At 45.5% G+C, this 26,722-nt stretch overlaps 1 protein-coding gene across 1 annotated transcript in view; it reads left to right on the plus strand.

The window, feature by feature from the left end:
* Nucleotides 1-657: 657 nt before the first annotated feature.
* Nucleotides 658-26,722, plus strand: part of LOC137345134 (NACHT, LRR and PYD domains-containing protein 3-like) — a 77,716-nt gene continuing 51,651 nt past the window's right edge. Inside the window, exons 1-7 of the mRNA XM_068008603.1 lie at nucleotides 658-774; nucleotides 8,213-8,384; nucleotides 10,355-10,417; nucleotides 11,947-12,042; nucleotides 19,149-19,315; nucleotides 24,674-24,824; nucleotides 24,930-24,995. Coding sequence (XP_067864704.1) covers nucleotides 658-774; nucleotides 8,213-8,384; nucleotides 10,355-10,417; nucleotides 11,947-12,042; nucleotides 19,149-19,315; nucleotides 24,674-24,824; nucleotides 24,930-24,995 — 832 coding nt within the window. The remainder of the gene's footprint in view (nucleotides 775-8,212; nucleotides 8,385-10,354; nucleotides 10,418-11,946; nucleotides 12,043-19,148; nucleotides 19,316-24,673; nucleotides 24,825-24,929; nucleotides 24,996-26,722) is intronic.

Consider the following 26,722-nt stretch of genomic DNA (forward strand, 5'->3'; position numbering starts at 1 on the left):
GGAGAAATTCCTGACATGTATACAAGAGAACTTCCTTTATCAGTGTTTCCAGCCCAACAAGGAAGAACGTATTGTTGAATCTAGCTTGATTAAGGTAAGAACATAAGAAATAGGAACAGGAGGCTCCTTGAGTCTGCTCCAGTATTCAGTACGATCATGGCTGATCTTCTGCCTCAACTCCACTTTCCCGCCCACTCCCCATATCCCTCGATTCCCTGAGAGATCAAAAATCTATCTCGGATTTAAATATTCTTAATGAGGAAACATCCACAACCCTCTGGGATAGAGAAATTTCAAGATTCCCTCTGGGGAATAAAGTGGAGAACTGTAGCATGTTTTAGTGGGAGAGCATTTGTGGAACCATGATCATAATCTCATCCAGCTTCGAATAATAATAGTAATGGAAAAGGACAAGGTACAATCAAGCATAAAAATACTTCAGTACAGGAGGACTCACTTTATTGAGTTGAAAAGGGATCTGGCTCAGATGGATTGGAATCAAAAAGTGGTCGTCAAAACAATAATGAAAAATGGGAGGACGTCAAATAGGAGATGCTTCATCCAGAAGAGACACATTCCTATTGGAGTGCAGGAAGGAAGGAAGGAACGGCATTCACACCGAGAGCAGCCTGGGTGATAAACGATATACAGGTTAAAATGAGATGGAAAAATACAGTACATGGGAATTGTAAAGTTCGTACTACAGTCGAGAACAAACCTAAATGTAGAAAATGCAAAGCAGATCTTAAAGGGAATATGAAGGGCCAAGACAGCGTATGAGAATAGATTAGCGGCTAACATAAAAGGGAATCCAAAATTGTTTTATAAATACATAATAATGAAAGGGTAGTCAAAAGGAATAGTGGGCCTGATTAGGGACCAAAAAATGAGAATTTATGGAGGCAGAGGGCATGGATGAGATACTAAATGAGTAATTTACATGTGCTTTTACTAGAGAAGAGGATGCTGTCAATGCAGCATGGAAGGAGGAGGCAGCAGTTTTTTTGATTATTCATTCATGGGATGTGGGCGTCACTGGCCAGGCCAGCATCTATTGCCCATCCCTAATTGCCGTTCAGAAGGTGGTGGTGAGCTGCCTTCTTGAACCGCTGCAGTCTATTTGGGGTAGGTACGCCCACAGTGCTGTTAGGAAGGGAATTCTAGGATTTTGATCCAGCGACAGTGAAGGAACAGTGATATAGTTCCAAGTCAGGATGGTGTGTGACTTGGAGGGGAAGTTGCAGGTGGTGGTGTTCCCATGCATTTGCTGCTCTTGTCCTTCTAGTTGGTAGAGGTCACGGGTTTGGAAGGTGCTGTCTAAGGAGCCTTGATGCGTTGCTGCAGTGCATCTTGTAGATGGTACACACTGCTGCCACTGTGCATCGGTGGTGAATGGAGTGAATGTTTGTAGATGGGGTGCCAATCAAGCAGGCTGCTTTGTCCTGGATGGTGTCGAGCTTCTTGAGTGTTGTTGGAGCTGCACCCATCCAGGCAAGTGGAGAGTATTCCATCACACTCCTGACTTGTGCCTGGTGGACAGGCTTTGGGGAGTCAGGAGGTGAGTTACCCGCCTCAGGATTCCTAGCCTCTGGCCTGCTCTTGTAGCCATGGTATTTATATGGCTACTCCAGTTCAGTTTCTGGTCAATGGTAGCCCCTAGGATGTTGATAGTGTGGGATTCAGCGATAGTAATGCCGTTGAATGTCAAGGGGAGATGGTTAGATTCTCTCTTGTTGGAGATGGTCATTGCCTGGCACTTGGGTGGCGCGAATGTTACTTGCCACTTATCAGCCCAAGCCTGGATGTTGTCCTGGTCTTGTTCGTAGTGATATTGAATAAGATGAAAATAGACAAAGGGAATGTACTTAAAAGGTTGGCAGTCCTTTAAAGTAGAAAATTCATCAGGCCTCATTGGGATGTATTCTGAATTACTGAGGGAAGGAAGGGTGGAAATTGTGGACCCTGTGGCCACAATATTCCAATCCTCCTCGGATGAGGGGTGGTGCCAGAGGACTGGACAATTGCAGATGTTACATCCCTGTTCAAAAAAGGGAAGAGGGATACACCTGCCAACAACAGGCCAACCAGCCGAATGTCAATGATGGGGAAACTTTTGGAAACAATAATCTGGAATAACATTAATTGGCGCTTGGAAACATATGGGCCAATAAATGAAAGTCAGTCCGGATCTGTTAAAGGCAAAATGAGCTTGCCTAAATTCATCAACTTCTTCAATGAAGTAATGGAGTGGGTTAATGAGGGTAGTGGGTTGATGTTGTATAGATGGACCTTAATGAATACTTTGCTTCAGTATTTACCAGTGAGAGGGACCTTGTCGTTTGTGAGGACAGCGTGAAACAGGCTGATATGCTCGAACAGGTTGATGTTCAGAAGGAGGATGTGCTGGAAATTTTGAAAGACATGAGGATAGATAAGTCCCCGGGGCCAGACGGGATATACCCAAGGTTTTTACGGGAAACGAGGGAAGAGATTGCCGCGCCTTTGGCGATGATCTTTGCATCCTCACTGTCCACTGGAGTAGCACCAGATGATTGGAGGGTGGCAAATGTTATTCCCTTGTTCAAGAAAGGGAATAGGGATAACCTTGGGAATTACAGACCAGTTAGTCTTACGTCGGTGGTGGGCAAATTATTGGAGAGGATTCTGAGAGACAGGATTTATGATTATTTGGAAAAGCATGGTTTGATTAGAGACATTCAGCATGACTTTGTGAGGGGCAGGTCATGCCTCACATGCCTTATTGAATTCTTTGAGGATGTGACAAAACACATTGATGAAGGAAGAGCAGTGGATGTGGTGTATATGGATTTTAGCAAGGCGTTTGATAAGGTTTCCCATGGTAGGCTCATTCAGAAAGTAAGGAGGCATGGGATACAGGGAAATTTGTCTGTCTGGATACAGAATTGGCTGGCCCATAGAAGACAGAGAGTGGTAGTAGATGGAAAGTATTCAGCCTGCAGCTCGGTGACCAGTGGTGTTCCACAGGGAAATGTTCTGGGACCTCTGCTCTTTATGATTTTTATAAATGACTTGGATGAGGAAGTGGAAGGCTGGGTTAGTAAGTTTGCCGATGAAACAAAGGTTGCTGGAGCTGTGGATAGTGTGGAGGGCTGTTGTAGGTTGCAACAGGACAGTGACAGAATGCAGAGCTGGGCTGAGAAATGGCAGATGGAGTTCAACTTGGAAAAGTGTGAAGTGATTCATTTTGGAAGGTCGAATTTGAATGCAGAATACAGGCTTAAAAACAGGATTCTTGGGAGTGTGGAGGAACAGAGGGATCTTGGGGTCCACGTCCATAGATCGCTCAAAGTTGCCACCCAAGTTGATAGGGTTGTTAAGAAGGCATATGGGGTGTTGGCTTTCATTAACAGGGGGATTGAGTTTAAAAGCCGTGAGGTTATGCTGCAGCTCTCTAAAGCCCTGGTTAGACCACACTTGGAATATTGTGTTCAGTTCTGGTCGCCTCATTATGGGAAGGATGTGGAAGCTTTAGAGAGGATGCAGAGGAGATTTTCCAGGATGCTGCCTGGACTGGAGGGCATGTCTTATGAAGAAAGGTTGAGGGAGCTAGGGCTTTTCTCATTGGAGCGAAGAAGGATGAGAGGTGACTTGATAGAGGGGTACAAGATGATGAGAGGCATAGATAGAGTGGATAGCCAGAGACTTTTTCCCAGGGAGGAAAGGGCTATCACCAGGGGGCATAATTTTAAGGTGATTGGAGGAAGGTTTAGGGGAGATGTCAGAGGTAGTTTCTTTACACAGAGAGTGGTGGGTGCGTGGAATGCATTGCCAGCGGTGGTAGTAGAAGCAGATACATTAGGGACATTTAAGCGACTCTTGGATAGGTACACGGATGATAGTAGAATGAAGGGTATGTAGGTAGTTTGATCTTAGAGTAGGTTAAATGTTCGGCACAGCTTCGTGGGCAGAAGGGCCTGCACTGTGCTGTACTGTTCTATGTTCTATGTTCTACCCTGCTACCAGGGAATGTGATCATGACACAGGAACCAGTACCAGTGAACAAAGTCAGATTCAACACCCTGCTACAAGGGAAGGTGATCAGGACACAGGAACCAGTACCAGTGAACAAAGTCAGATTCAACACCCTGCTACAAGGGAAGGTGATCAGGACACAGGAACCAGTACCAGTGAACAAAGTCAGATTCAACACCCTGCTACAAGGGAAGGTGATCAGGACACAGGAACCAGTACCAGTGAACAAAGTCAGATTCAACACCCTGCTACAAGGGAAGGTGATCAGGACACAGGAACCAGTACCAGGGAACAAAATCAGATTCAACACCCTGCTACAAGGGAAGGTGATCAGGACACAGGAACCAGTACCAGTGAACAAAGTCAGATTCAACACTCTGCTACAAGGGAAGGAAATCACAGAATAATACAGGGCAGAAGAGGCCCTTCGGCCCATCGAGTCGGCACCGATGCATTAAAGACACCTGACCTGTCTGCCTCATCCCATTTGCCAGCACTTGGTCCATAGCCTTGAATGTTAGGACGTGCCAAGTGATCATCCAGGTATTTTTTAAAGGATGTGAGGCAACCGGCCTCTACCACACTCCCAGGCAAGGCATTCCAGACCGTCACCACCCTCTAGGTAAAAAGGTTTTTCCTCAAATCCCCCTTAAACCTCCCGCCCCTCACCTTAAACTTGTGTCCCCTCGTAACTGACCCTTCATCTCAGGGGAACAGTTGCTCCCTATCCACCTGTCCATGCTCCTCATAATCTTGGACACCTCGATCAAGTCACCCCTCAGTCTTCTCTGCTCCAGCATAAACAACATAAGCCTATCCAACGTCTCTTCATAGCTAAATATTCCATCCCAGGCAACATCCTGGTGAATCATCTCTGCACCCCCTCCAGTGCAATCACATCCTTCCTATAATGGGGCGACCAGAATTGCACACAGTACTCCACCTGTGGCCTTACCAAAGTTCTGTACAACTCCAACATAACCCCCCTGCTTTTGTAATCTATGCCTCGATTGATAAAGGCAAGTGTCCCATATGCCTTTTTCACCACACTATTAACCTGCCCTTCTGCCTTCAGAGATTTATGGACAAACACGCCAAGGTCCCTTTGTTCCTCAGAACTTCCTAGTGTCAGGCCATTCATTGAATACTTTCGTGTCACATTACTCCTTCCAAAGTGTATCACCTCAAAATTCTCAGGGTTAAATTCCATCTGCCACTTTCTGCCCATTTGACCATCCCGTCGATATCTTCCTGTAACCCAAGACACTCAACCTCACTGTTAACCACTCGGCCAATCTTTGTGTCATCCAGAAACTTACTGATCCTACCCCCGACATAGTCATCTATGTCGCTTATATAAATGGCAAACAATAGGGGACCCAGCACAGATCCCTGTGGTACACCACTGGACACTGGCTTCCAGTCACTAAAACAGCCATCCGTCATCACTCTCTGTTTCCTACAGCTAAGCCAATTTTGATTCCACCGGATCAAGTTACCCTGTATCCCATGTGCATTTGCTTTCTCAATAAGTCTCCCATGTGGGAGCTTATCAAAGGCTTTGCTGAAATCCATATAAACTACATCAACTGCACTACCCTCATCTACACACCTGGTCACATGCTCAAAAAATTCAATCAAATTTGTTAGGCATGACCTCCCTCTGACAAAGCCATGCTGACTATTCCTAATCAAATGTTGCCTCTCCAAGCGGAGATAGATCCTCTTTTTCAGAATTTTCTCCAATAGTTTCCCTACCACTGATGTGAGACTCACTGGTCTGTAGTTCCCTGGCTTATCTCTGCAACCTTTCTTAAATAGTGGGACCAGATTAGCTGTTCTCCAGGACTCTGTCACCTCCCCTGTGGCCAGAGAGGAATTAAAAATTTAGTTCAGAGCCCCTGCAATCTCCACGCTCACCTCCCACAGCATTCTGGGACACAAATCGTCCAGACCTGGAGATTTGTCCACTTTTAAGCCTGCCAAAACCTCCAATACCTTGTCACTTCCTATGACAATTTGCTCAAGAACTTCAGTCTCTGAGTTCCATATCTACATCCACATTCTCTTGAGTGAAGACAGATGTGAAGTATTTGTTCAACACGTAACCAATGTCCTCTGGCTCCACCCACAGATTTGCCCCTTGGTCCCGAATGGGTCCTACTCTTTCCCTGGTTATCCTCTTCCCTTTGATATACTTAAAGAATATCTTGGGATTTTCCCTACTTTTACCAGCCAGAGCTTTCTCATATCCCCTCTTTGCTCTCCTAGTTGCTTTCTTAAGCTCCTTAAGCTACACTTTCTGTGCTCCACTAATGCTTCCGTTGATTTGCTCTCCTTGTATTTGCTAAATGCCTCTCTTTTCCTTCTCATCGTACCCTGAATGTTTCTGGTCATCCATGGTTCTCTGGGCTTGTTGCTCCTACCTATTATCCTACAGGGAACATGTTGGGCCTGTACCCTCCCCATTTCCTTTTTGAATGCTTACCACTGCTCTTCTGTATATTTCCCAACAAGTAACTCTTTCCAGTCTACCTTGGCCAGATCCTGCCTTATTTCACTAAAACTCGCTCTCCCCAGATCCGAAATCTTTTTTTTTTTTGCAACTTGTCTATTTCTTTCTCCATAACAAGCTTAAATTGTACCATGTTGTGGTCGCTATCACCAAAATGCTCCCCCATCAACTCATCAACCACCTGTCAGGCTTCATTCCCCAGAAGTATGTCCAACACTGCAGCCTCACCTGCTGGATCCTCTAGATGTTGAGCTAAAAAGTTATCCTGTATACATTTTAAGAACTCCACTCCACCTAAGCCCTTAACACGATGACTATCCCAATTAATGTTGGGAAATTTGAAATCATCTAATATAATTACCCTATTATTATTTTTACACACCTCTGCGAATTGCACACATATTTGCTCCTCAATTTCCCACTGACTATCTGGGAGTCTATAATAAACACCTCGCAATGTGGCTGTCCCTTTTTTATTCCGAAACTCTACCCATAAAGCTTCATTTGATGCCCCCTCCAAGATATCATCTCTCCTTACTGCAGTAACTGACTCCTTAACTAATATTGCAATTCCCCCTCCCCTTTTGCCCCCTCCCCTTTTTCCCCCTCCTCTGTTTAGCCTGAAGATTCTATATCACGGGATACTGAGCTGCCAATCCTGCCCCTCCCTCAACCATCTCTCCGTGATGGCTACTGTATCATAATTCCACGTGTCAATCCTTGCCCTTAACTCATCCGTTTTACCTGTAATACTCCTGGTATTAAAGTAAAGACCATCCATCCTGGTCTTACTCCCTTGAAACTTACTTCTGCTGTATTCCCTCTGACTTGTTTGCTTACCTGTGTTTAGCTGTATCCCTATTCTGCTGGGAGTCTGCATCGCCTACCCCTGCCAAAATACTTTAAACCCCTCCCAACAGCATTAGCAAACCCGCCAGCATGGAACTTGGTCCCCCTCTGGTTCAGATGTAGACCCTCCCGCTTATACAGTTCCCACCTTCCCCAGAAACGGTCCCAGTGGTCTAGGAATCTAAAACCCTCCCTCCTGCACCAACTCTTAAGCCATGCGTTCATCTGTGCTATTCTCCTATTTCTATACTCGCTGGCACGTGGCACTGATAGTAATCCAGAGATTACAACCCAAGAGGTCCTGCATTTTAGTCTACTGCCTAACTCCCTGAATTCTTGATGCAAGACCTCATCCCTCTTTCTGCCTATGTCATTGGTGCCAACATGTACCATGACCTCTGCCTTATCACCCTCCCCCTTCAGGATGCCCTGCAGCCATTCAGTGACATCCCAAACCCTGGCACCAGGGAGGCAACACACCATCCTGGAGTCACGTTGACGGCCACAGTAGCGCCTTTCTGTTCCCCTGACTATAGAATCCCCTATTATTATTGCTCTTCCTCTCTTTCCTCCTTTCTGTGCAGACAGGCTGCTTGTGGTATCAGAAGCTTGGCTCTGTCCGCACTCCCTGGAGGAACCAGCCTCAGCAGCCTCCAAAATGGAATACCGATTTTCAAGCGAGACCCCAGGGGACTCCTGAACTACCTGCCTGTTTCACTTGGACTGCCTGGTGGTCACCCATTCCCTTCCTTCCTCAAGTCCCTTCAGCTGCGGTGTGACCACCTCTCTATACGTGCTATCCACAATGCTCTCAGACTCGCGGATGCTCCACAGTGTTTCCAGCCATCGTTCCAGCTCGAAATCCGAGCTTCCAGGAGCTGCAGCTGGATACGCTTCCTGCACACATGCTGGACCCGGGCATTGGAAATGTTCCCAGATTCCCACGTGCAGGAAGAGGAGCAAGCCACGGCTTTAAGCTCTCCTGGAATGACTAAACCCTTTAAATGTAAAACTTTAGAAGACTATTATAATAAAAAATCAACTAAGTCTTGCTAAAACAATGACTTACAATTCAATCCAGTTTGAAAAATACCCATCCGGACTTACTCACCAGTCAGCTGTGCTCTTTGGAAACTCTCGGCTCCCCTCACGCTCTTTGAGGACAGGTAGGAAACGAAAGGAGCTCCTCGCTCCCTCCTCACCAGACTCTCTCTGTCACAAACTCCCACTTTAGCACTCTAATACAGCCCCAGTTAGCACTCCAGTGCAAACAAGGTCAGCACTGTAAATTGGCCCACTTTTATACTGTCTGAACCTCACCCCTGAAAACTGGTTTAATCCAATTATCGAATTAACAAGGTGCAGCTGCAAGCAGAGCCTGAGTGACCTCCATTTAAATCTAGTCTAAACCTCACCTTCTCCAACCCAAACTGCCACTGTTAAGTTAATCTGCTAAATAAAAGAAAGACTAGACTGAAGATAAAACTAACCTTTAGTTTTCCTCAGTCACAGAACTCCCACTTTAGCACTCTAATGCAACCCCAGTCAGCAGTCCAGTGCAGATCAGGACACAGGAACCGATACCAGTGAACAAAGTCAGATTCAACACCCTGCCTCAAGGGAAGGTGATCAGGACACAGGAACCAGTACCAGTGAACAAAGTCAGATTCAACACCCTGCTACAAGGGAAGGTGATCAGGACACAGGAACCGATACCAGTGAACAAAGTCAGATTCAACACCCTGCCTCAAGGGAAGGTGATCAGGACACAGGAACCAGTACCAGTGAACAAAGTCAGATTCAACACCCTGCTGCAAGGGAAGGTGATCAGAACACAGGAACCAGTACCAGTGAACAAAGTCAGATTCAACACCCTGCTACAAGGGAAGGTGATCAGGACACAGGAACCAGTACCAGTGAACAAAGTCAGATTCAACACCCTGCTACAAGGGAAGGTGATCAGGACACAGGAACCGGTACCAGTGAACAAAGTCAGATTCAACACCCTGGCTCAAGGGAAGGTGATCAGAACACAGGAACCAGTACCAGTGAACAAAGTCAGATTCAACACCCTGCTACAAGGGAAGGTGATCAGAACACAGGAACCAGTACCAGTGAACAAAGTCAGATTCAACACCCTGCCTCAAGGGAAGGTGATCAGAACACAGGAACCAGTACCAGTGAACAAAGTCAGATTCAACACCCTGCTACAAGGGAAGGTGATCAGGACACAGGAACCAGTACCAGTGAAAAAGTCAGATTCAACACCCTGCTACAAGGGAAAGTGATCAGGACACGGGAACCAGTACCAGTGAAAAAGTCAGATTCAACACCCTGCTACAAGGGAAGGTGATCAGAACACAGGAACCAGTACCAGTGAACAAAGTCAGATTCAACACCCTGCTGCAAGGGAAGGTGATCAGGACACAGGAACCAGTACCAGTGAACAAAGTCAGATTCAACACCCTGCTACAAGGGAAGGTGATCAGGACACAGGAACCAGTACCAGTGAACAAACTCAGATTCAACACCCTGCTACAAGGGAAGGTGATCAGGACACGGGAACCAGTACCAGGGAACAAAGTCAGATTCAACACCCTGCTACAAGGGAAGGTGATCAGGACACAGGAACCAGTACCAGGGAATAAAGTCAGATTCAAGGACCTGCTGCAAGGGAAGGTGATCAGGACAGAGGAACTTGTACCAGTGTTGGTGATCCCACTGCAGGAACTGGTCCAAGTGTAGCGACTCCTTCCAGAGATTTAAGAAATGAGAATCATCCAAGGCTTGACCAAGAAACAGTTTAATGAAATAAAAATCATTTCAAATAAAACAATTCCGAACGTTTCCACTATTACAGCATAAGTTAACCTATTCACTTATTGACCAGTAAAGAAATAGCACCGATAAAAATATTAATTCCGTGTGGTATATCTTGTTTTCTATCCCTGTCTTATATTACTGCACGGTTTTCAGATAAAAGTCCTAATGGTGGAGTAATTGCTTTTATTACACAGAATCGACACCACGATCTAAATGGCAACCCAATCATGTGGCTACAAAGAAAGCCAGAACTGTGCCCATCCCTTTCATTAAAATGAAATAAGCAGATTATCAGCATCACCTGTGCTGCTCATTGGAGGTTCGCAGAATGATAGAAATCAACTTCACCATTGCTAATGCTAAATAATAACATCCAGGACCTCTAAATGTGGAGGAGCACTTTGACTAAGAGCAACTGCAAGTGAACCCCAGTGGCACAGCGGTTAGCACCACAACCTCACAGCTCCAGGAACCCGGGTTCAGTTCTGTGTGCTGCCTGTGCGGAGTTTGTCAGTTCGCCCAGTGGCTTTGTAGGTTTCTTCTGGGTGCTTTGGTATCTTCCCACATGACAAAGACTTGTGGGTTGATAAGTAAATTGGCCATTGTAGAAATTACCCCCAGTGTAGGTAGGCTGTAGGAGATTTGAGGGAAGGTGGGGAGTTAAGAGGGAAAATGGGTTTAATGGAGGCTTAGGCTAAATGGGTGGTTGATGGTCAGCGCAGTCTTGGTGGGCCAAAGGATCTGTTACAGTGCTGTATGACTCGATGAAGTTTGTGGGCAATTACAGACATAGTGGACCCCTCAAGAGTCACCCAGTGTCTGCATGGAAACATCTTCAATCCACAAAGCTGCAACAAGATATCCAGGCAAATTGTGAATGGGTTCAGGTGGTAGAAATCTGGTCCACTGCTGCAATAGAGGAAGAAGTTCCGTGTCCTCACATTGATACCTAATGTAAGCATAATAACTCACTACACCATTACTCTTTCCTTATCCTTGTGTTACCTTTTTTTTCTTCTTTCATGGGATGTGGGCAGAGTTGGCTGAGGTGAGGGTTCTTGTGAGGGTGCAGAGGAGATTTACCAGAATGGTCCTAGGGATGAGGGATTTTAGTTACAAGGTTATTTTGGAAAAGCTGGGTTTGTTCTCGTTAGAACAAAGGAGATTGATAGGAGATTTAATAGAAGTGTCCAAGGTTATGATAGGCTTAGATAAGTTAGACAAGTAACATTTGTTTCCATTAACTGATGGTACAAGGACTGGCGGACACAGATTGAAGGTTTTGGGCAAGACATGCAGGGGAATATGAAGAAGAACTTTTTTACACAGTGAGTGGTAATGACCTGGAACTCGTTGCTCACAATAGAGGAGGTGGAAGCGGAGACAACCAATGACTTCAAGAGGAAATTGAATGGCCACTTCTGGGAAATAAACTTTGAGAGCTATGGGGATCAAGTAGGGGAGTGGGACTGACTGGGTAGTTCCGTGGAGAACTGGCAGGAACTAATTGGGTTGAATTACCTCCTTCTGTGTCGTAAATAATTCTATAATTCACTGGGCAGCTGTTTGTGTTATGTCTGATGTGGAGAGTTGATCATAACGCTCGAGAATTATTCGGTCCCAGAGCTAACAGCTATTGTACTAATGGGGGAGGAGGGACTGATATCATGTTTAACAAGGCAACGTTCCACCTCTCATTTTCATTTTTCTGTGTAACCTTCCTATTAATATTGTATTTATTACAGAATATCAGAATCTGGGAACGCCTGTCACCACCATGGCTGAAGGTTCAAACAGGGGAGAAGATCCAACATCTTCAACAAGAATGAGAATGGACACAGGTAGGTTCACAAAATACTTTAAATATAATTTCTGTCCTGATAAAGGTATCCAGGTCTTGAGCAGGAAGCTGCAGCTCACATAGGAAGAGGGAACAGGACAGGGACTGAGTGAGTGATCATCTAGAGGGGCATCATATTGAAAGGTGGACGGAGCCCCTGAGCACTGGAACTGTCCAGTAGATACCTGGTATTGGGACTGTAAGGGGGATAAAGAAATAGGCAGGATTTTCCATCCGGGGGAAGGAAACAGTGGTTGGGATTGTTTCCGTGTGCCAAACCCGCCCACGGGGGAAGGAGTCACAAGCCCTAGTTTGTGCCAGACAGTTAATGGCCAGAGAGGGCAGGCTCACCGTCTAATTAATGACAGCAGACAGACTGTCGAAGCTGGAGGGTCTGTCAGAGACCGTCGAGCTTGAAAGGAGTAGCAGGCTGTAATAGAGGGTGATGATGCTTCAAAATGGAGGCACTCTCTCTATCCTCAACTTTTCCAAACTTAAATTTAAAAATAATGGATCTTGCAGCCAAGCCACCACTGTTAGTGGGGGAACCCCTCTACTGGGCAGAGTGTGGCTGTTGCTTCACCCAAGCAGGCAGGGTGGGCCTCTAGACATTCCTGGAGTACTGGCCTTCCCGGTCTGCCGCTGGGAGGCTGCCTCCAGGCAGTTAAACTGGCTCCTGCTGCCTGCAAGGATCTGAAGGCCAAATGGAAAATCCCAATTGACCTCCTTTAATTGCCCGCAATAGGCTCTTCGTGAACTAGTCAGCTAACCGTCACATATGGTGGGGTAGTCCTGCTGCCCCCTCCCTCACCCCCATCCCATCGCCACGAAAATGGCCTGAAGCCAGGATGGAGCTGAGGAACCAGTGTGCCAGATGGAGGGGCTATTTTAGCACCCTCCCATCCACATCCAATCCCAGCCCCGAAAGGGGTTTAAATCAAGCCCAGTGGGGTGCAGCGCGGGGCTGGGTGAGTGGGTTAAGGTGCAGGCAAGGTGAGTGGGGTGCGGGGCTGGGTGAGTGGGTTAGGGTGCGGAGCTAGGTGAGTGGGGTGAGGTTGCGGGGCTGGGTGAGTGGGTTAGGGTGCGGAGCTAGGTGAGTGGGTTAAGGTGCAGGGCAAGGTGAGTGGGTTAGGGTGCGGAGCTAGGTGAGTGGGGTGAGGTTGCGGGGTGGGTGAGTGGGTTAAGGTGCAGGGCAAGGTGAGTGGGGTGAGGTTGCGGGGCTGGGTGAGTGGGTTAGGGTGCGGAGCTCGGTGAGTGGGGTGAGGGTGCGGGGCTGGGTGAGTGGGTTAGGGTGTGGAGCTCGGTGACTCGGGTGAGGTTGCGGGACTGGGTGAGTGGGTTAAGGTGCAGGGCAAGGTGAGTGGGGTGCGGGGCTGGGTGAGTGGGGTGCGGGGCTGGGTGAGTGGGATGGGTGCGGAGCTCTGTGAGTGGGGTGAGGGTGTGGGGCTGGGTGAGTGGGTTAAGGTGTGGAGCTCAGTGAGTCGGGTGAGGTTGCGGGGCTGGGTGAGTGGGGTACAGGCGCGAGGCTGTGTGAGTGGCGTCTGGGTGCGGGGTCAGATTTGGAGAAGTGCAGAGATGTTGAAGGCTGGTTGGGGTGGAGATGTTTATGTTGATATCAGAAGCTTTGTTCTCATTCTGCAGCCTGCATTAAACATTGTGAAGACTGAGGACATGGTCTTCACCCACCGCTCTGAATTCTGTACCATCGTCAGTGACTCTATCCCCGTCCCAGACAATGTCTCGGATTGGACCAGACTGTTCTGTTTGAGGCCTGGCTGAGCTTCCGAGACGATATTCTCTCCATCATAATGACCGCTTCTTTCCACCTCTGTAACATTGTCCATCTTCACCCTGCTTCAGCCCATCTGCTGCAGATCCCCGAATCCATACTTTTATCACCGGTAGCCTCGATTTCCTGAGTAACTGTTCTCCTTTCATCTTTCGTAAATGCAAGTGAATCAAAATCCCTGCTCGCTGATCACCCTGCCATTCTGAACCTGTATTGAATCCCGGTTCCCAAGGACCTGCAAATTAAACCTCTCAACCTCATTTAATCGTCTTTATGGTCTCATCTCTCCCTGTCTCTGTAACCTCCTCCAGCCCTGCAATCCCTCCACCATCTGTAACCTCCTCCAGCCCTGCAATCGCCCCACCATCTGTAACCTCCTCTAGCCCTGCAATCCCCCACCATCTGTAACCTCCTCCAGCCCTGCAATCGCCCCACCATCTGTAACCTCCTCTAGCCCTGCAATCCCCCACCATCTGTAACCTCCTCCAGCCCTGCAATCCCCCACCATCTGTAACCTCCTCCAGCCCTGCAATCCCCCCACCATCTGTAACCTCCTCTAGCCCTGCAATCCCCCCACCATCTGTAACCTCCTCCAGCTCTGCAATCCCTCCACCATCTGTAACCTCCTCCAGCTCTGCAATCCCCTCCAATCACTGAACCCCGCTCTTACTCCAACTCTGACCACTTTTACATTTCACCCTCTCCTCACCCATCTGTGTTGGTTGTACTTTGAGTTGTCCCAGCTCTCTGCTCGGCATTGCCGTCCTTAAACCTCTCAACCTCCTTCTTCTCAATCTGGACTCTCCTATAATTCAGATCTTTGTCCAATATATTGTCCACTGCTGGTTCTACCTCCCTTTATTCAGAGTCTATCTTTTGTCTGATTCAGCTTCTGTGAAGTGCCTTGGGATGTGTTTCAATGTTTAAAATGCTGTGGAAATGTAAGTTGTTGAGTTTTTATTATACCAGTGTCAGCACGAGTGAAACAGCAGGGAAGTGATTTTTACTTTGTCTCAAACCTGGTTATAAATTACTGCTGGAGAATAACTTGAACTGTAGTTTGGTGATATTATTGATCTGAGACGGAATCACTGAGCAAAACACTCCAGTCTGCTTAACAAGAGCATTATCAATGCAAAAAATGACACTGAGACACAGAATGAGATATCAGAGCACAGGACCAAAGCCTGGTCAAAGAGGTCGGTTTTAAGGAGAATCTTAAAGGAGGAGAGAGTGTTAACGAGGTGGAGAGGATTAGGAAGAGAATTCCACAGTTTAAGGCCTTGGTAGCTGAAGGCACATCCTCCCATGATGGAGCATTTAAAATCAGGATGCACAATGTGCCAGATTTGGAGAAGTGCAGAGATGTCAAAGGCTTGTAAACTAGAGGAGGTTACAGAGATAGGAAGGGGGAGGTTGTGGAGGGATTGGAAAAGCAAGGATGTGGATTTTAAAATTGAGGTGTTGTCAGACTGGGAGGCAATGTACATCAGCAGCCACAGGTGATGGGGAAATGAGACTTGGTGCAAGTTAGGATAGGAGCAACAGAGTTTAGGAACATTAGTAAGGTAAAGCTGCGTGTCATTGACAGGAGCACAGGAACATAGGAGTAGCTATTCAGCTCATCAAGCCTGCCCCACCATTCAATATGATCATGGCTACTTATCCACTTCAATGCCCCTTTCCCACATTTTCCCCATATCCCATATGTCATTTGTATTTAAAAATCTGTCAATCTCTGCTTTAAACATACTCAATGACTGAGCTTCCACATCCCTCTGGGACAGAGAATTCCAAAGATTTACAACCCTCTGAATGAAGACATTTTTCCTCATCTCTGTCCTAAGTGGCTTCCCCCTTATTTTGAAATTGTGTCCCCTGGTTCTAGACTCCCCAACCGGGGAAAGATCTTAGCTGCATCTACCCTGTCTATCCCTTTAAGTGTTTTGTAGGTTTCAATTACATACCTCTCATTCTTCGAAACACTTCTTCAATTAAAGGCCCAGTTTCCCCAATCTCTCTTCATAGGACAGTCCTGCCATCCTGGGAAGTAGTCTGGTTAATCTTTGTTGCCCTCCCTCTATGGCAGTAATATCCTTCCTAAGGTAAGGGGACCAAAACTGCACACAGTACTCCAAGTGCGGTCTAACCAAGGTTCGATACAATTGAAGCAATACTTCACTACTCCTGTTCTCAAATCCTCTTGCGATAAAGGATAACATACCATTAGCCTTCTTAATTGCTTGTTGCACCTGCATGTTAGCTTTCGGTGACTTATTGACAAGGACACCCAGGTCCTTTTGTACATCTACACTTTCTAATCTTTTACCATTTAAGAAATACTCTGCACGTCCATTCTTCCTATTAAAGTGGATAATCTCACATGTTTCCACATTATATTCCATCTGCCACATTCTTGCCCACTCACTAAGTCTGTCCAAATTCCCTTGAAGCCGCTTTGCACATTCCTCACCACACATTCCGACCTAGTTTTGTGTCATCCGTGAACTTGGAAATATTACATTTGGTCCCCACATCCAAATCATTGATATATATTGTGAACAGCTGGGGCCCAAGCACTAATCCCTGCGGTTCCCCACTAATCACGGCCTGCCAATGCGAGAATGACCCGTGTATTCCTACTTTCTGCGTTATGCCAGTTTAATCCGTGCCACCATATTCCCTCTTATTCCATGTGCTTTAATTTTGCTAACCAATCTCTTGTGGGGAACTTTATCGAAAGCCTTCTGAAAATCCAAGTATACCACATCCACCGACTCCATTTATCTATTCTGTTAGCAACATACTCAAAAAACTCCAACATGTTCGTCAAACATGATTTTCCATTCATTAATCCATGTTGACTATGCCCAATCAGATCATTATTACACAACTATTGACATCATTTAGAATAGATACTAGCATTTTCCCAATGGTTGATGTAAGGTTAACAGGTCTGTAATACCCTGTTTGCTATTTCCCTCCCTCCTTAAATAGTGGGATGACATTTGCGACTTTCAAATCTGCAGGAACCGCTCCGGAATCTATAGAATTTTGGAAGATGATCACCAATGCATCCACTATCTCCATAGCTACCTCTTTCAACACTCTTGGATGTAGAATATCAGGTCCTGGGAACTTATCACCCTTCAGCCCCATTAAGTTCTCCAATGAAACCTTCTTATTAATATGAAGACTAATTGCCTTTGATTCCTCATTCCCCCTAATCCCTTGGATCTCTAATTCTGGGAGATTTCTTGTATCTTCCTCAGTGAAGACAGACAGAAAGTAATCATTTAGCTTCTATGCCATTTCTCTATTCCCCATGATAAATTCTCCTGACTCTGCCTGTAATGGACCCACATTTGTCTTAGCCAAACACTTACTTCTCGATGTATATGTGAAACCTAATCCTATGTTTTCGGATGATGTCGCCAAGGGGCAGCAAGTTGATGAAAAATGGAAGGGAGCTAATGATAGATCATTGGGGACTCCAGAGGTAATGGTGTAGGAACAGGAAGAAAAGCCAATGCCAGTGATTCTCTGACTATGATTTGATAGATAAGAATTAAACCAGAAACCACTGACACAGTTCCACCCAGCCTGGCCGATGGAGGATGATGGTGTGGCCAACCGTGTCAAAGGCTGCAGACAGGTTGAGAAGGATTACAGTAAATCATATACCACTGTCAGAGTCACAGAGGATGTTATTTGTGATTGTGATAAAAGCTCTTTCAGTACTGTGGCACTGTTGGAAATTTAATGGGAGGGATTCGAACATGGACTTCCGGGAAAGATGGGCATGGATTTGGGAGGCAACAACATGTTCAAGGACTTTGGAGAGCAAAGGGAGGCTGGAGATGGGGCAAAAGTTTACAAGGACAATAGGGGTCAAGATGGACTTTTTGAGGAGGGGGTGATAACAGCGGATACATTGTGAAATAACCGTTAAATCTGTCACCTATATCTTCATGGCATTATGTGAGATTGTAAATTCCTGAAGATATTTCTAAAAACAAATTGCTGTGCAACATCTCACTGTTTAAAGTTCTTGTTTCAAGTCTTTCACATTTTTATGTATCCATCCAACTGTCCTCTTTTATATTTGTTCATGGATGTCAAGATCAACTTTATTGGCCTTGGGAAGGTGTTGTTGAGCCACCTCCTTGAACCTTGCAGTCCATCTGGTGCGTGTACACCCACACTGTTGTTAGGGAGGGAGTTCCAGGATTTTGATCCAGTGACAGTGGAAGAATGGCGATATCGTTCCAAGTGAGCATAGTGTGTGGTTTGGAGGGGAACTTCCAAGTGTGCAAGTGGCTGCTGCCCTTGTACTTGGTGGTGGAGGTTATGTGTTTGGAAGGCGATGTCGAAGAAGCCTTTATGAGTTATGGTACAGACCACTGCAACTGTACGCCAATGGTAGAGAGAGTGAATATTTAAGATCGTAGATGGGGTGCCGTTCAAGTGGACTGCTTTATCTTGGATGATATCAAGCTTCTTGAGTATTGTTGGAGCTGCACCCATCCAGGCAAGTGGAGAGTATTCCATCACAGTTCTGATTGTGCCATTTAGATGGTGGACAGGCTTTGGGGAATCAGGAGATGAGTCACTCGCTGCAGAATTCCCAGCCTGCAATTTGTTTTTATAGCCATGGTATTTATGTGTCAGGTACAGTTAAGTTTCTGGTCAATGGTAATCCCTTGGATGTTGATGGTGAGGGATTCAGTGATGATAATGCAATTGATCATCAAAGGGAGATGATTAGGTTCTCTCTTTGGTGCTGATCATAGCCTGGCACTTGTGTGGCGCAAATGTTACTTGCCACTTCCCATGCCAAGCCTGAATTTGTCCAGGTCTTGCCTGCGGGCACGGACTGTTTCAGTACCTGAGGAGTTGCGAACGGAAAAGGAAGAAAACACATTTTTCAGTTGGTTTTACAGACTATCAAGAATGGAGATGAGATGGAGGGGGAGGGGGTGGCATGGATTGTGGAAAAACTCCTGGAGTCTGTTTCGAGTTTGAACTAGTGACCATTCAGAGACACAGGAGGTGGCTTGGGGAGTGGGGTTCAGGTGCAGATCTGGGAAGCTGGAGCTGATAAGTTGAAGGTCAGTCATGTTTGACAAACTTGACTCCTGTTTTTAAGAAGTGACTATACGGGTCGGTGGAATGTGATACATGTGGTGTTTCTGGGTTTTCAGAAGTTGTTTGCTAATGTGGCTCACGGGAGGTTTCAGCTGTTTGGTATCAGAGGAAATGTAACATCCGGATAGAATACCAATAATGTGTTTAACTTTCTCCATTTGTGTTCACAGATTCGAACTCCACAATCACTGAATTCCTGACAAAGTACGACGATTACCAACTGTTCAGGTTGATGAAATTCTACCAGGACAGACTAGAACAGGCGATTGAAGAAGGAGTGGAGGGACTCAGTCTCATATTAACAGGCGAGGACCATTTCACTGGACAAGAGCATCAAGTAAGTGGGAGGGATACAGAATGAGATTAATTTATTCTAACATTACAGAACTGATGGAATACAGTAACATGGGAACATTGGAAATTCTGGTTGAAAAATAACCTAGGTCTGACTCACCTTCTAACATCCAGGTAGTCATATACTGCACTGATAATGGAGTTGTTAACTGATTTCTGAAGGAAATTGGACGGGCAGGTGAAGGAAATAAACTCGCAGGGCTACAGAGATCGAGCGGGGGAGTGGGACTGACTGCATTGTTCCATGGAGAGCTCGCATGGACTTGATGGGCTGAACAGCCTCCTTCTGTGCTGTAATTGACTCAGTCGACCCCGCAAATTCCTCAATACCACCTAAAGAGTTGTAACAATATTTGACAGAATTTGTACCACAGTTTAGTCAAACAACAGGCTGACATGGGCATGATTCTGTGAATATGACCATCAATAAACATCCCAGATCCCTCCGTTACTATTCACAGGTCTGTCCTTTCCCACCAGATAGACTGACGGGAGATGGTGGCCCAGTGATATACAGTAAACAGGGTTGGTCCTGAGAGTCCCCAGCTTTGATTCTGGACCTTGTGAAATCTCATGGCATGAGGTGAGACATGGACAAGGAAACCTCTTGCTGATTATTGTCCTCTCTCAGTTGATGAATCTGTATTCCACCATGTCACCTGGAGGAAGCAAGGCCACAGAATTTACTCTTGTGAGGGTTGATGGTGGAGAGGGTAGTGCTGGGGAACTTCAATATCCATTATCGAGTGGCTCAGTAGAACCACTACTGACCGAGCTGGCCAATCCTGAAGGACATGTCTGCCAGACTGGGATTGCAGCAGATGTCAAGAGAGTCAACACGAGGGAAGAATCTACTTGTCTTCACCCATCTACTTGTTGCAGATGCATCTGTCCATGACCATAATAGTAGGAGTGATCACCCCACCTTATGGAGATGAAGTCACGTTTTCGAATTGGAGACACCACCATCATATCGTGTGGCAGTATCACCATTCTAAATGTGATAATACAGAATAGATCGACCATCTAAAACTGAGCATCCATGAGGTGCTGTGAACCATAAACAGCAGCATAATTGTATTTCACCACAATCTGTGACCTCATGCCTGGTGTATTCCTCACTCTGCCATTAGCATCAAGCCAGGGGACCAACTATGGAGACAGTGTCAGGAGCAGCACCAGGCATATCTAAAAATGAGGTGCCAACCTGCTGAAGTTACATCAATACATGTATGCTGAACAGAGAAAGCAGCATGCTATAAATAGAGTCAAATAATCCCACAACCAACGGATCATAAAACTTTACAGTACTGCCACTCCCAGTCATATAGTAATGGACAATTAAACAACTAACTGCAGAGGTTCTTCCACGAACATTTCCATCCTCAATGATGGCGGAGACCAGGGCATGAAAGACAAGGTTGAAGCATTTGCAGCCATTTTCAGCCAGAGGTGCTGAGTGGATCTCGGCCTCCTCCTGAGGTCCACACCTTCACAGATGTCAGTCTTCAGCCAATGTGAGTCACCCTACGTGATAAAGGAATGGCTGAGCGCACTGGACACAGCAAAGGCTACGGGCCCCGACAATATCCTGACTGCACTGCTGAAAACTTGTGCTGCAGAATTAACCACATCTCGAAGCATCTGTCCCAACACTGGCATCATACCTGACAAATTGGAAAAAATTGCCCAGGTATTTTATTTTATTTAGAGATACAGCACTGAAACAGGCCCTTCGAGTCTGTGCTGACCAAGAACCACCCATTTATACTAATCCTACGGTAATCCCATATTCCCTGCCACCTACCTACAACTAGGGGCAATTTACAATGGCCAATTTACCTATCACCTGCAAGTCTTTGGCGGTGGGAGAAAACCAGAGCACCCGGCGAAAAACCACACAGTCACAGTGAGAACTTACAAACTCTGCACAGGCAGTACCCAGAATTGAACCCAGGTCCCTGAAGCTGTGAGGCAGCGGTGCTAACCACTGCGCCACTGTCCGGCTCGGCAAAACGCAGAACAAATCCAATCTGGCCAGTTACTGCCCATTAGCCCACTCACAATCAGCAAAGTGATGGAAGGGGGCGCCAACAGTGCTTTCAAGCGGAACTTACCAATAACCTGCTCATCGACGCTCATCCACCAGGGGCACTTGGCTCCAGTCCTCATTACGGCTTTGGTTCAACCTTGGCTAAAAGAACTAAATTCCAGAAGAAAGGTGAGAGTGATTGCCCTTGACATCAAGGCAACATTTGACCGAGTATGTCACCAAAGAACCCTAGTAAAATTTAAGCCAATGGGAATCGGAGAGGTGGGGGGGACTCTCTGCTGTTTGGAGTCATACCTAGCACAAGGGAAATTGGTTGTGGTTGTTGGAGGCTAATCATCTGAGCTCCAGGACATCACTGCAGGAGTTCCTCAGGGCAGTGTCCTCGGCCCAAACATCTTCAGCTGCTTCAGTGATGACCTTCCTTCAATCATAAGGTCAGAAGTGGAGATGTTCGTTGATGATTGCACAGTGTTCAGCACCATCCGCAATTCCTCAGATACTGATGTAGTCTGTGTAGAAATACAACAAGATCTGGACAACATTCAGGCTTGGGCTGATAAATGGCAGGTAACATTCCTGCCACACAAGTGACAAGCAATGGCCATCTCCAACAGGAGATAATCTAATCGTCTCCCCTTGTCATTTAATTGCATTACCATTGCTGATTCCCCCACTATCAACATCCTGGGAGTTACCATTGACCAGAAATGTAACTGGACAAACCGTATAAATACTGTGGCAACATGGTCAGGTCAGAGGCTGGGAATTCTGCGGTGAGTGACTCACCTCATGACTGTTCAAAGTCCACCATCAACAAGGCACAAGTCAGGAGGGTGATAAAATACTGGATTTTCAGTATTATTATTATTGGTCGATTCTCCTGACTGATAAATCAACAGTGGTTGTTTCGATTGGTTGGTGGTAATTTCTCAGACAGTTTTCTCGCTGCTTCCCTCAGTTTAGAGACGTCCCTTCCCTATCACTTAGAATCATAGAATGTTTAAGGCACATAAAGGGGCCACTTAGCCCATTGCATCTGTGCCATCTGAAAAACGCTCCACCTATTCGAATCCCGCCTTTCAGCATTTGATTCGTAGCCCTGCAGAGTATGGCACCTGAGGCGCATATCCAGACTCCTTTTAAATGAGTTGAAGGTTTCTGCCTCAACTATCCTTTCAGGCAGTGAGTTCCAGACCCCCACCACCCTTTGTGTGAAAACATCTTTTCTTCAGCTCCCCTCTAATTTTCCTACCAATCACTTTAAATCTATTCCCCCTTGTCACTGACCTCTCTGCTAAGGTGAAGGGACTCTCACAGTACTCAAGTTGTGGCCTAACCAATGTGTTGTACAGTTCCACCATAACCTCCCTGCTCTTGTATTCTATACCTCAGATAATAAAGGAAAGGATTCAATAAGCATTTTTATCCACCTTATTGACTTGTCCTGCTACCTTCGGGGATCTGTGGACATTCATTTGAAGGTCCCTCACTTCCTCTACATTTCTCACTGTTTTCCCATTTACCGAGTATTCATTTGCCTTGTTTGACCTCCCCAAATGCATCACCTCACACCTTTCCAAGTTGTATTCCATTTTCCACTTTTCTGCCCGGACCATCAATATCTCCCTGCACGTACAGCTAACCTCCTCGCTATCTACCATACTACCAATCTTTGTGTCGTCTGCAAACTTCTTGATCATGCCCGCAACATTTACCTTCAAATCATTAATATGCATACAAAAAGTAGGGGACCCAGTACTGAGGCCTGTGGAACTCCACTGGAAACAGCCCTCCAGTCGCTAAAGCACCCGTCAACAATTACCCTTTGTTTCCTGCCACTGAGACAATTTTGTATCCACCTTGCTGCATTTTCCTGGATCCTATGACATTTTGATTTTTTTAACCAGTCTGTCATTTCTGACCTTGTCAAAAGCCTTGCGAAAATCCATGTAGACCGCATCAACTGTACTAGCCTCATCTATCTTTCTTGTTACTTCTTCCAAGATTTCGATCAAGTTGGTCAACCAAGATCTTCCCTTAACAAATCCACTGGCTATCCTTGATTAACCTGTGCCATTCTAAGTGACAGTTTATCCTGTCTCTCAGAAAATATTACAATAATTTGCCCACTGCTGAGGTTAGACTGACTGACCTGTAATTACTCGGTCTATCCTTCACTCCCATTTTAAACAGAGGTACAATGTTAGCAGTTCTCCAAACCTCCAGCACCACAGCTGTATCCATTGAGGACTGGAAAATGATGGTCAGACGCTCTGCTATGTCTTCTCTTGCTTCTTTTAATAGCCTAGGATACATTTCATCTGGTTCTGGTTATTTGTCAACTTTCAAGGATGCTAATCCCATTAATACTTCCTCTCGCTCTATGTTTATTACATCCAATACTTCACACGCTTCTTCCTTAACTACAATAGCTGCATCATCCCCCTCTTTAGTGAAGACAGACACAAAGCATTCACTAGCAACCATATCGATATCTTTTGCCCCGACACGTAGGTTACCTTTTTGGTCTTTTATGGGCCCTACTCTCTCCTTAGTTATCCTCTTATTCTTAAGGTATTGATAAAACATCTTTTGGTTCCCCTTGATATTGCTTGCAACTATTCTCTCATAGCTTCTCTTTGCTTTCTAATTTCCTTTTTGATTTCACCCCTCCACTTTCTGTACTCCTCTTGGCTTTCCATAGTTTTGAATTCTCGGTGTTGGACATAAGCTTTCCTTTTCTGCCTTATCTTACCCTGTCCGTTCCTTGACATCCATGGGGCTCTAGATTTGGCCATTTCAGCCTTTTTCTTTGTGGGAACTTGTTTACTCTGAACCCTTGAATCTCCCCTTTGAAAGCCTCCCACTGCTCTGACACTGATTTACCTTCAAGTAGTTGTTTCCAGTAAATGTTTGCTTATTCACTCCTCAGTTTAGTAAAATTGGCCTTGAGTTTTGATCGCTGCTGCTTTATTTCGGAGTGAATCACAAAGTGTGACAGCAGGAAATAAGTGTGAGAACCAATTGGATCATATTGTCAATCAGTATCTGATGTCATGTCAAACTAATCACATTAAAACTATTGCCGATTCTCAGTGATACCTCACTCTCCGAGAGCAATACTTCTGATTTTGAATTTAGTTTTATCACATTTATTTGCCATTAATGTCTGAATCAAGATGTTTACAGAATATTCAGCCCATGTTCAGAATGGAGCAGTACCTGGCCCAGTGACTGCTTTCTGTGCTCAAAACTGAGAATTCATAGATTCATTATTATTCTTTACAGAAAGTCACTGAGCTCGTGGAGAAGGGAAACTGGGCGGACAGTTCCAAACTTCTCCTCAATCTGGTGGTGGAGAAAGGCTCTCGGGCCCGAAGGCTGATGTCGGAATCCTTTGTGAAGTTGGATAAAATACTGAAAGGCATACAGAAAGTCGGTACGGTAAACTCACACACAGAATTCAACTTCAGATTCAAACACTGCAGAATTTACTATAATATTACAGAAATCTGATTTCATGTAAATTCATTGATTTTAACAGGTAATGATTCATTTGATTCTATGGATATCGCACGAGGTTTATCTGAAGTACCCAGTGACCTGAAAGGTAAGTGATGACATGGAGATTTCAAACTGTTTATTTTACTTCCGAGAATCAGAATGATTGACTGTAGCCATTTGTTTAAGAGATTGACAGAATCTGGGAATCAGAAAATCAAAGGCTGGAGAAACAAGATTGTTTGGATTTGTTGTCAATTCTCAATTATTTTGCATAGATTCAAGTTACAATTCATATGATTTCTGTCATATCCTGTAAATATGTGAACATTGTATTTCACTGAATCCAGCTGCTGATCATTATTATTTCTGAAGTCTTACACACATCTGGCAGGATCCTGATAAGCTGTGAATCTTAACACAAACCTCCTGTGTGCTGCACGATGCTCTGGGCTCACAGTAAAGAGCAGTGCCTTGACCCAGATGTTAAAGGTTCCCGAGAAATATGTCCCACCGAAATGATGAACAGGAAGAGATCAGATGGTCCATCAAAACTACCTCACGCCACGAAAGAACAACCATTCTGGCTAAACACTTCATCCCTCCCTCACCCCTTATCCCCACAAGACACCACCCCAACAGCCAAGCAAAAAACTGGAAACACCCAGAGCCAATATGGGAAAAAGTGCTCGGTAATATTTCTCTCTGACCTACGCCCACACCCCCCACCACCCCCAGCCTATCGAATCCAATCCAGGTGATAATGCGGGCCACATTTTACCTGTAAAGACACTTACCTTCTATATTGTGAGGTCTCTGCCCCAGTCAGGAACCAGTCCATCTCCCTCTTGAAGGTATACAGAGAGTCAGCAGCCACCACAGCAGCTGGTAGCACATTCTAGAGCCTCATCATTCTTTGGTAAAGAAGAACCATCGAACATCCAGGAAAATAACTAAGGAAGGGGTCATGAAACCACTTACATAGTTTAAATGTGTGTTTGCTGATCCTCCCAATCTGATGAACTAGAATAATCTATCAATAGAGATTCTATCCAGCCATTCAGTTATTCAATTGACCTATATCAGGTAGCCTGTCAGTCTGTGCTGCTCTACAATAAGTAGTCCAAGGTTCTTGAGCTTGCCTGAGTAGCTCATATTCCCTAAGCTGTCCTGTAGGACTTTTTGAATGGCACTATATCAACCATTGTGCAGGAGGACCAACATTTGTCACTGTGTCCAGATGTGTTCTGAACAGTGATGTGTACAGTGTCAAAGTGGTGTCTTATCTTTTATACTGAGTGGTTCTATGAATGCAGGCCAATACTTTGGTAGTTTTAGCTATGATTTATTTGCATTGGTCATGAACCTTCAGTGATCTGTGTGCAATAACATCAAGATCTTTTCTTCTGTCCCGTGGTCTCTCAGTATTTCTCCCTGCAAATGATACCCGTGTCCTCTGCTGGCCTGACCAACATGGGTGGCACTACATTTAGCTAAATGGAATGCCATTTGCCATGCGTAGTTCACTCTCCTAGCACATCTACAATGTTTTTGGATCTGATTTCCCTCCTCGACCATCTTAACCCTTGCACAGATGTTGATGTCATCTGTAAACCTACTTACCATACTCTCAACACCATTCCAGGTCATTAATAGAGACTGTGAAGATTAGCAGGTCTAGGACCGATCACTTGTAACATGTCTTCAACCTGAACCACATCCGTTAATTACAACATTTTGGTTTAGGATTGAAGACAATTCCTAATCCAAAGTTTCAAATTTCTACTGATACATCAAGATTCCATCTTCTGAAGTAACCTAGTGTGAGGAACCTTA

The sequence above is a fragment of the Heterodontus francisci genome, chromosome 28 (genome assembly GCF_036365525.1).
Source record: "Heterodontus francisci isolate sHetFra1 chromosome 28, sHetFra1.hap1, whole genome shotgun sequence".
NCBI lineage: Eukaryota > Metazoa > Chordata > Chondrichthyes > Heterodontiformes > Heterodontidae > Heterodontus > Heterodontus francisci.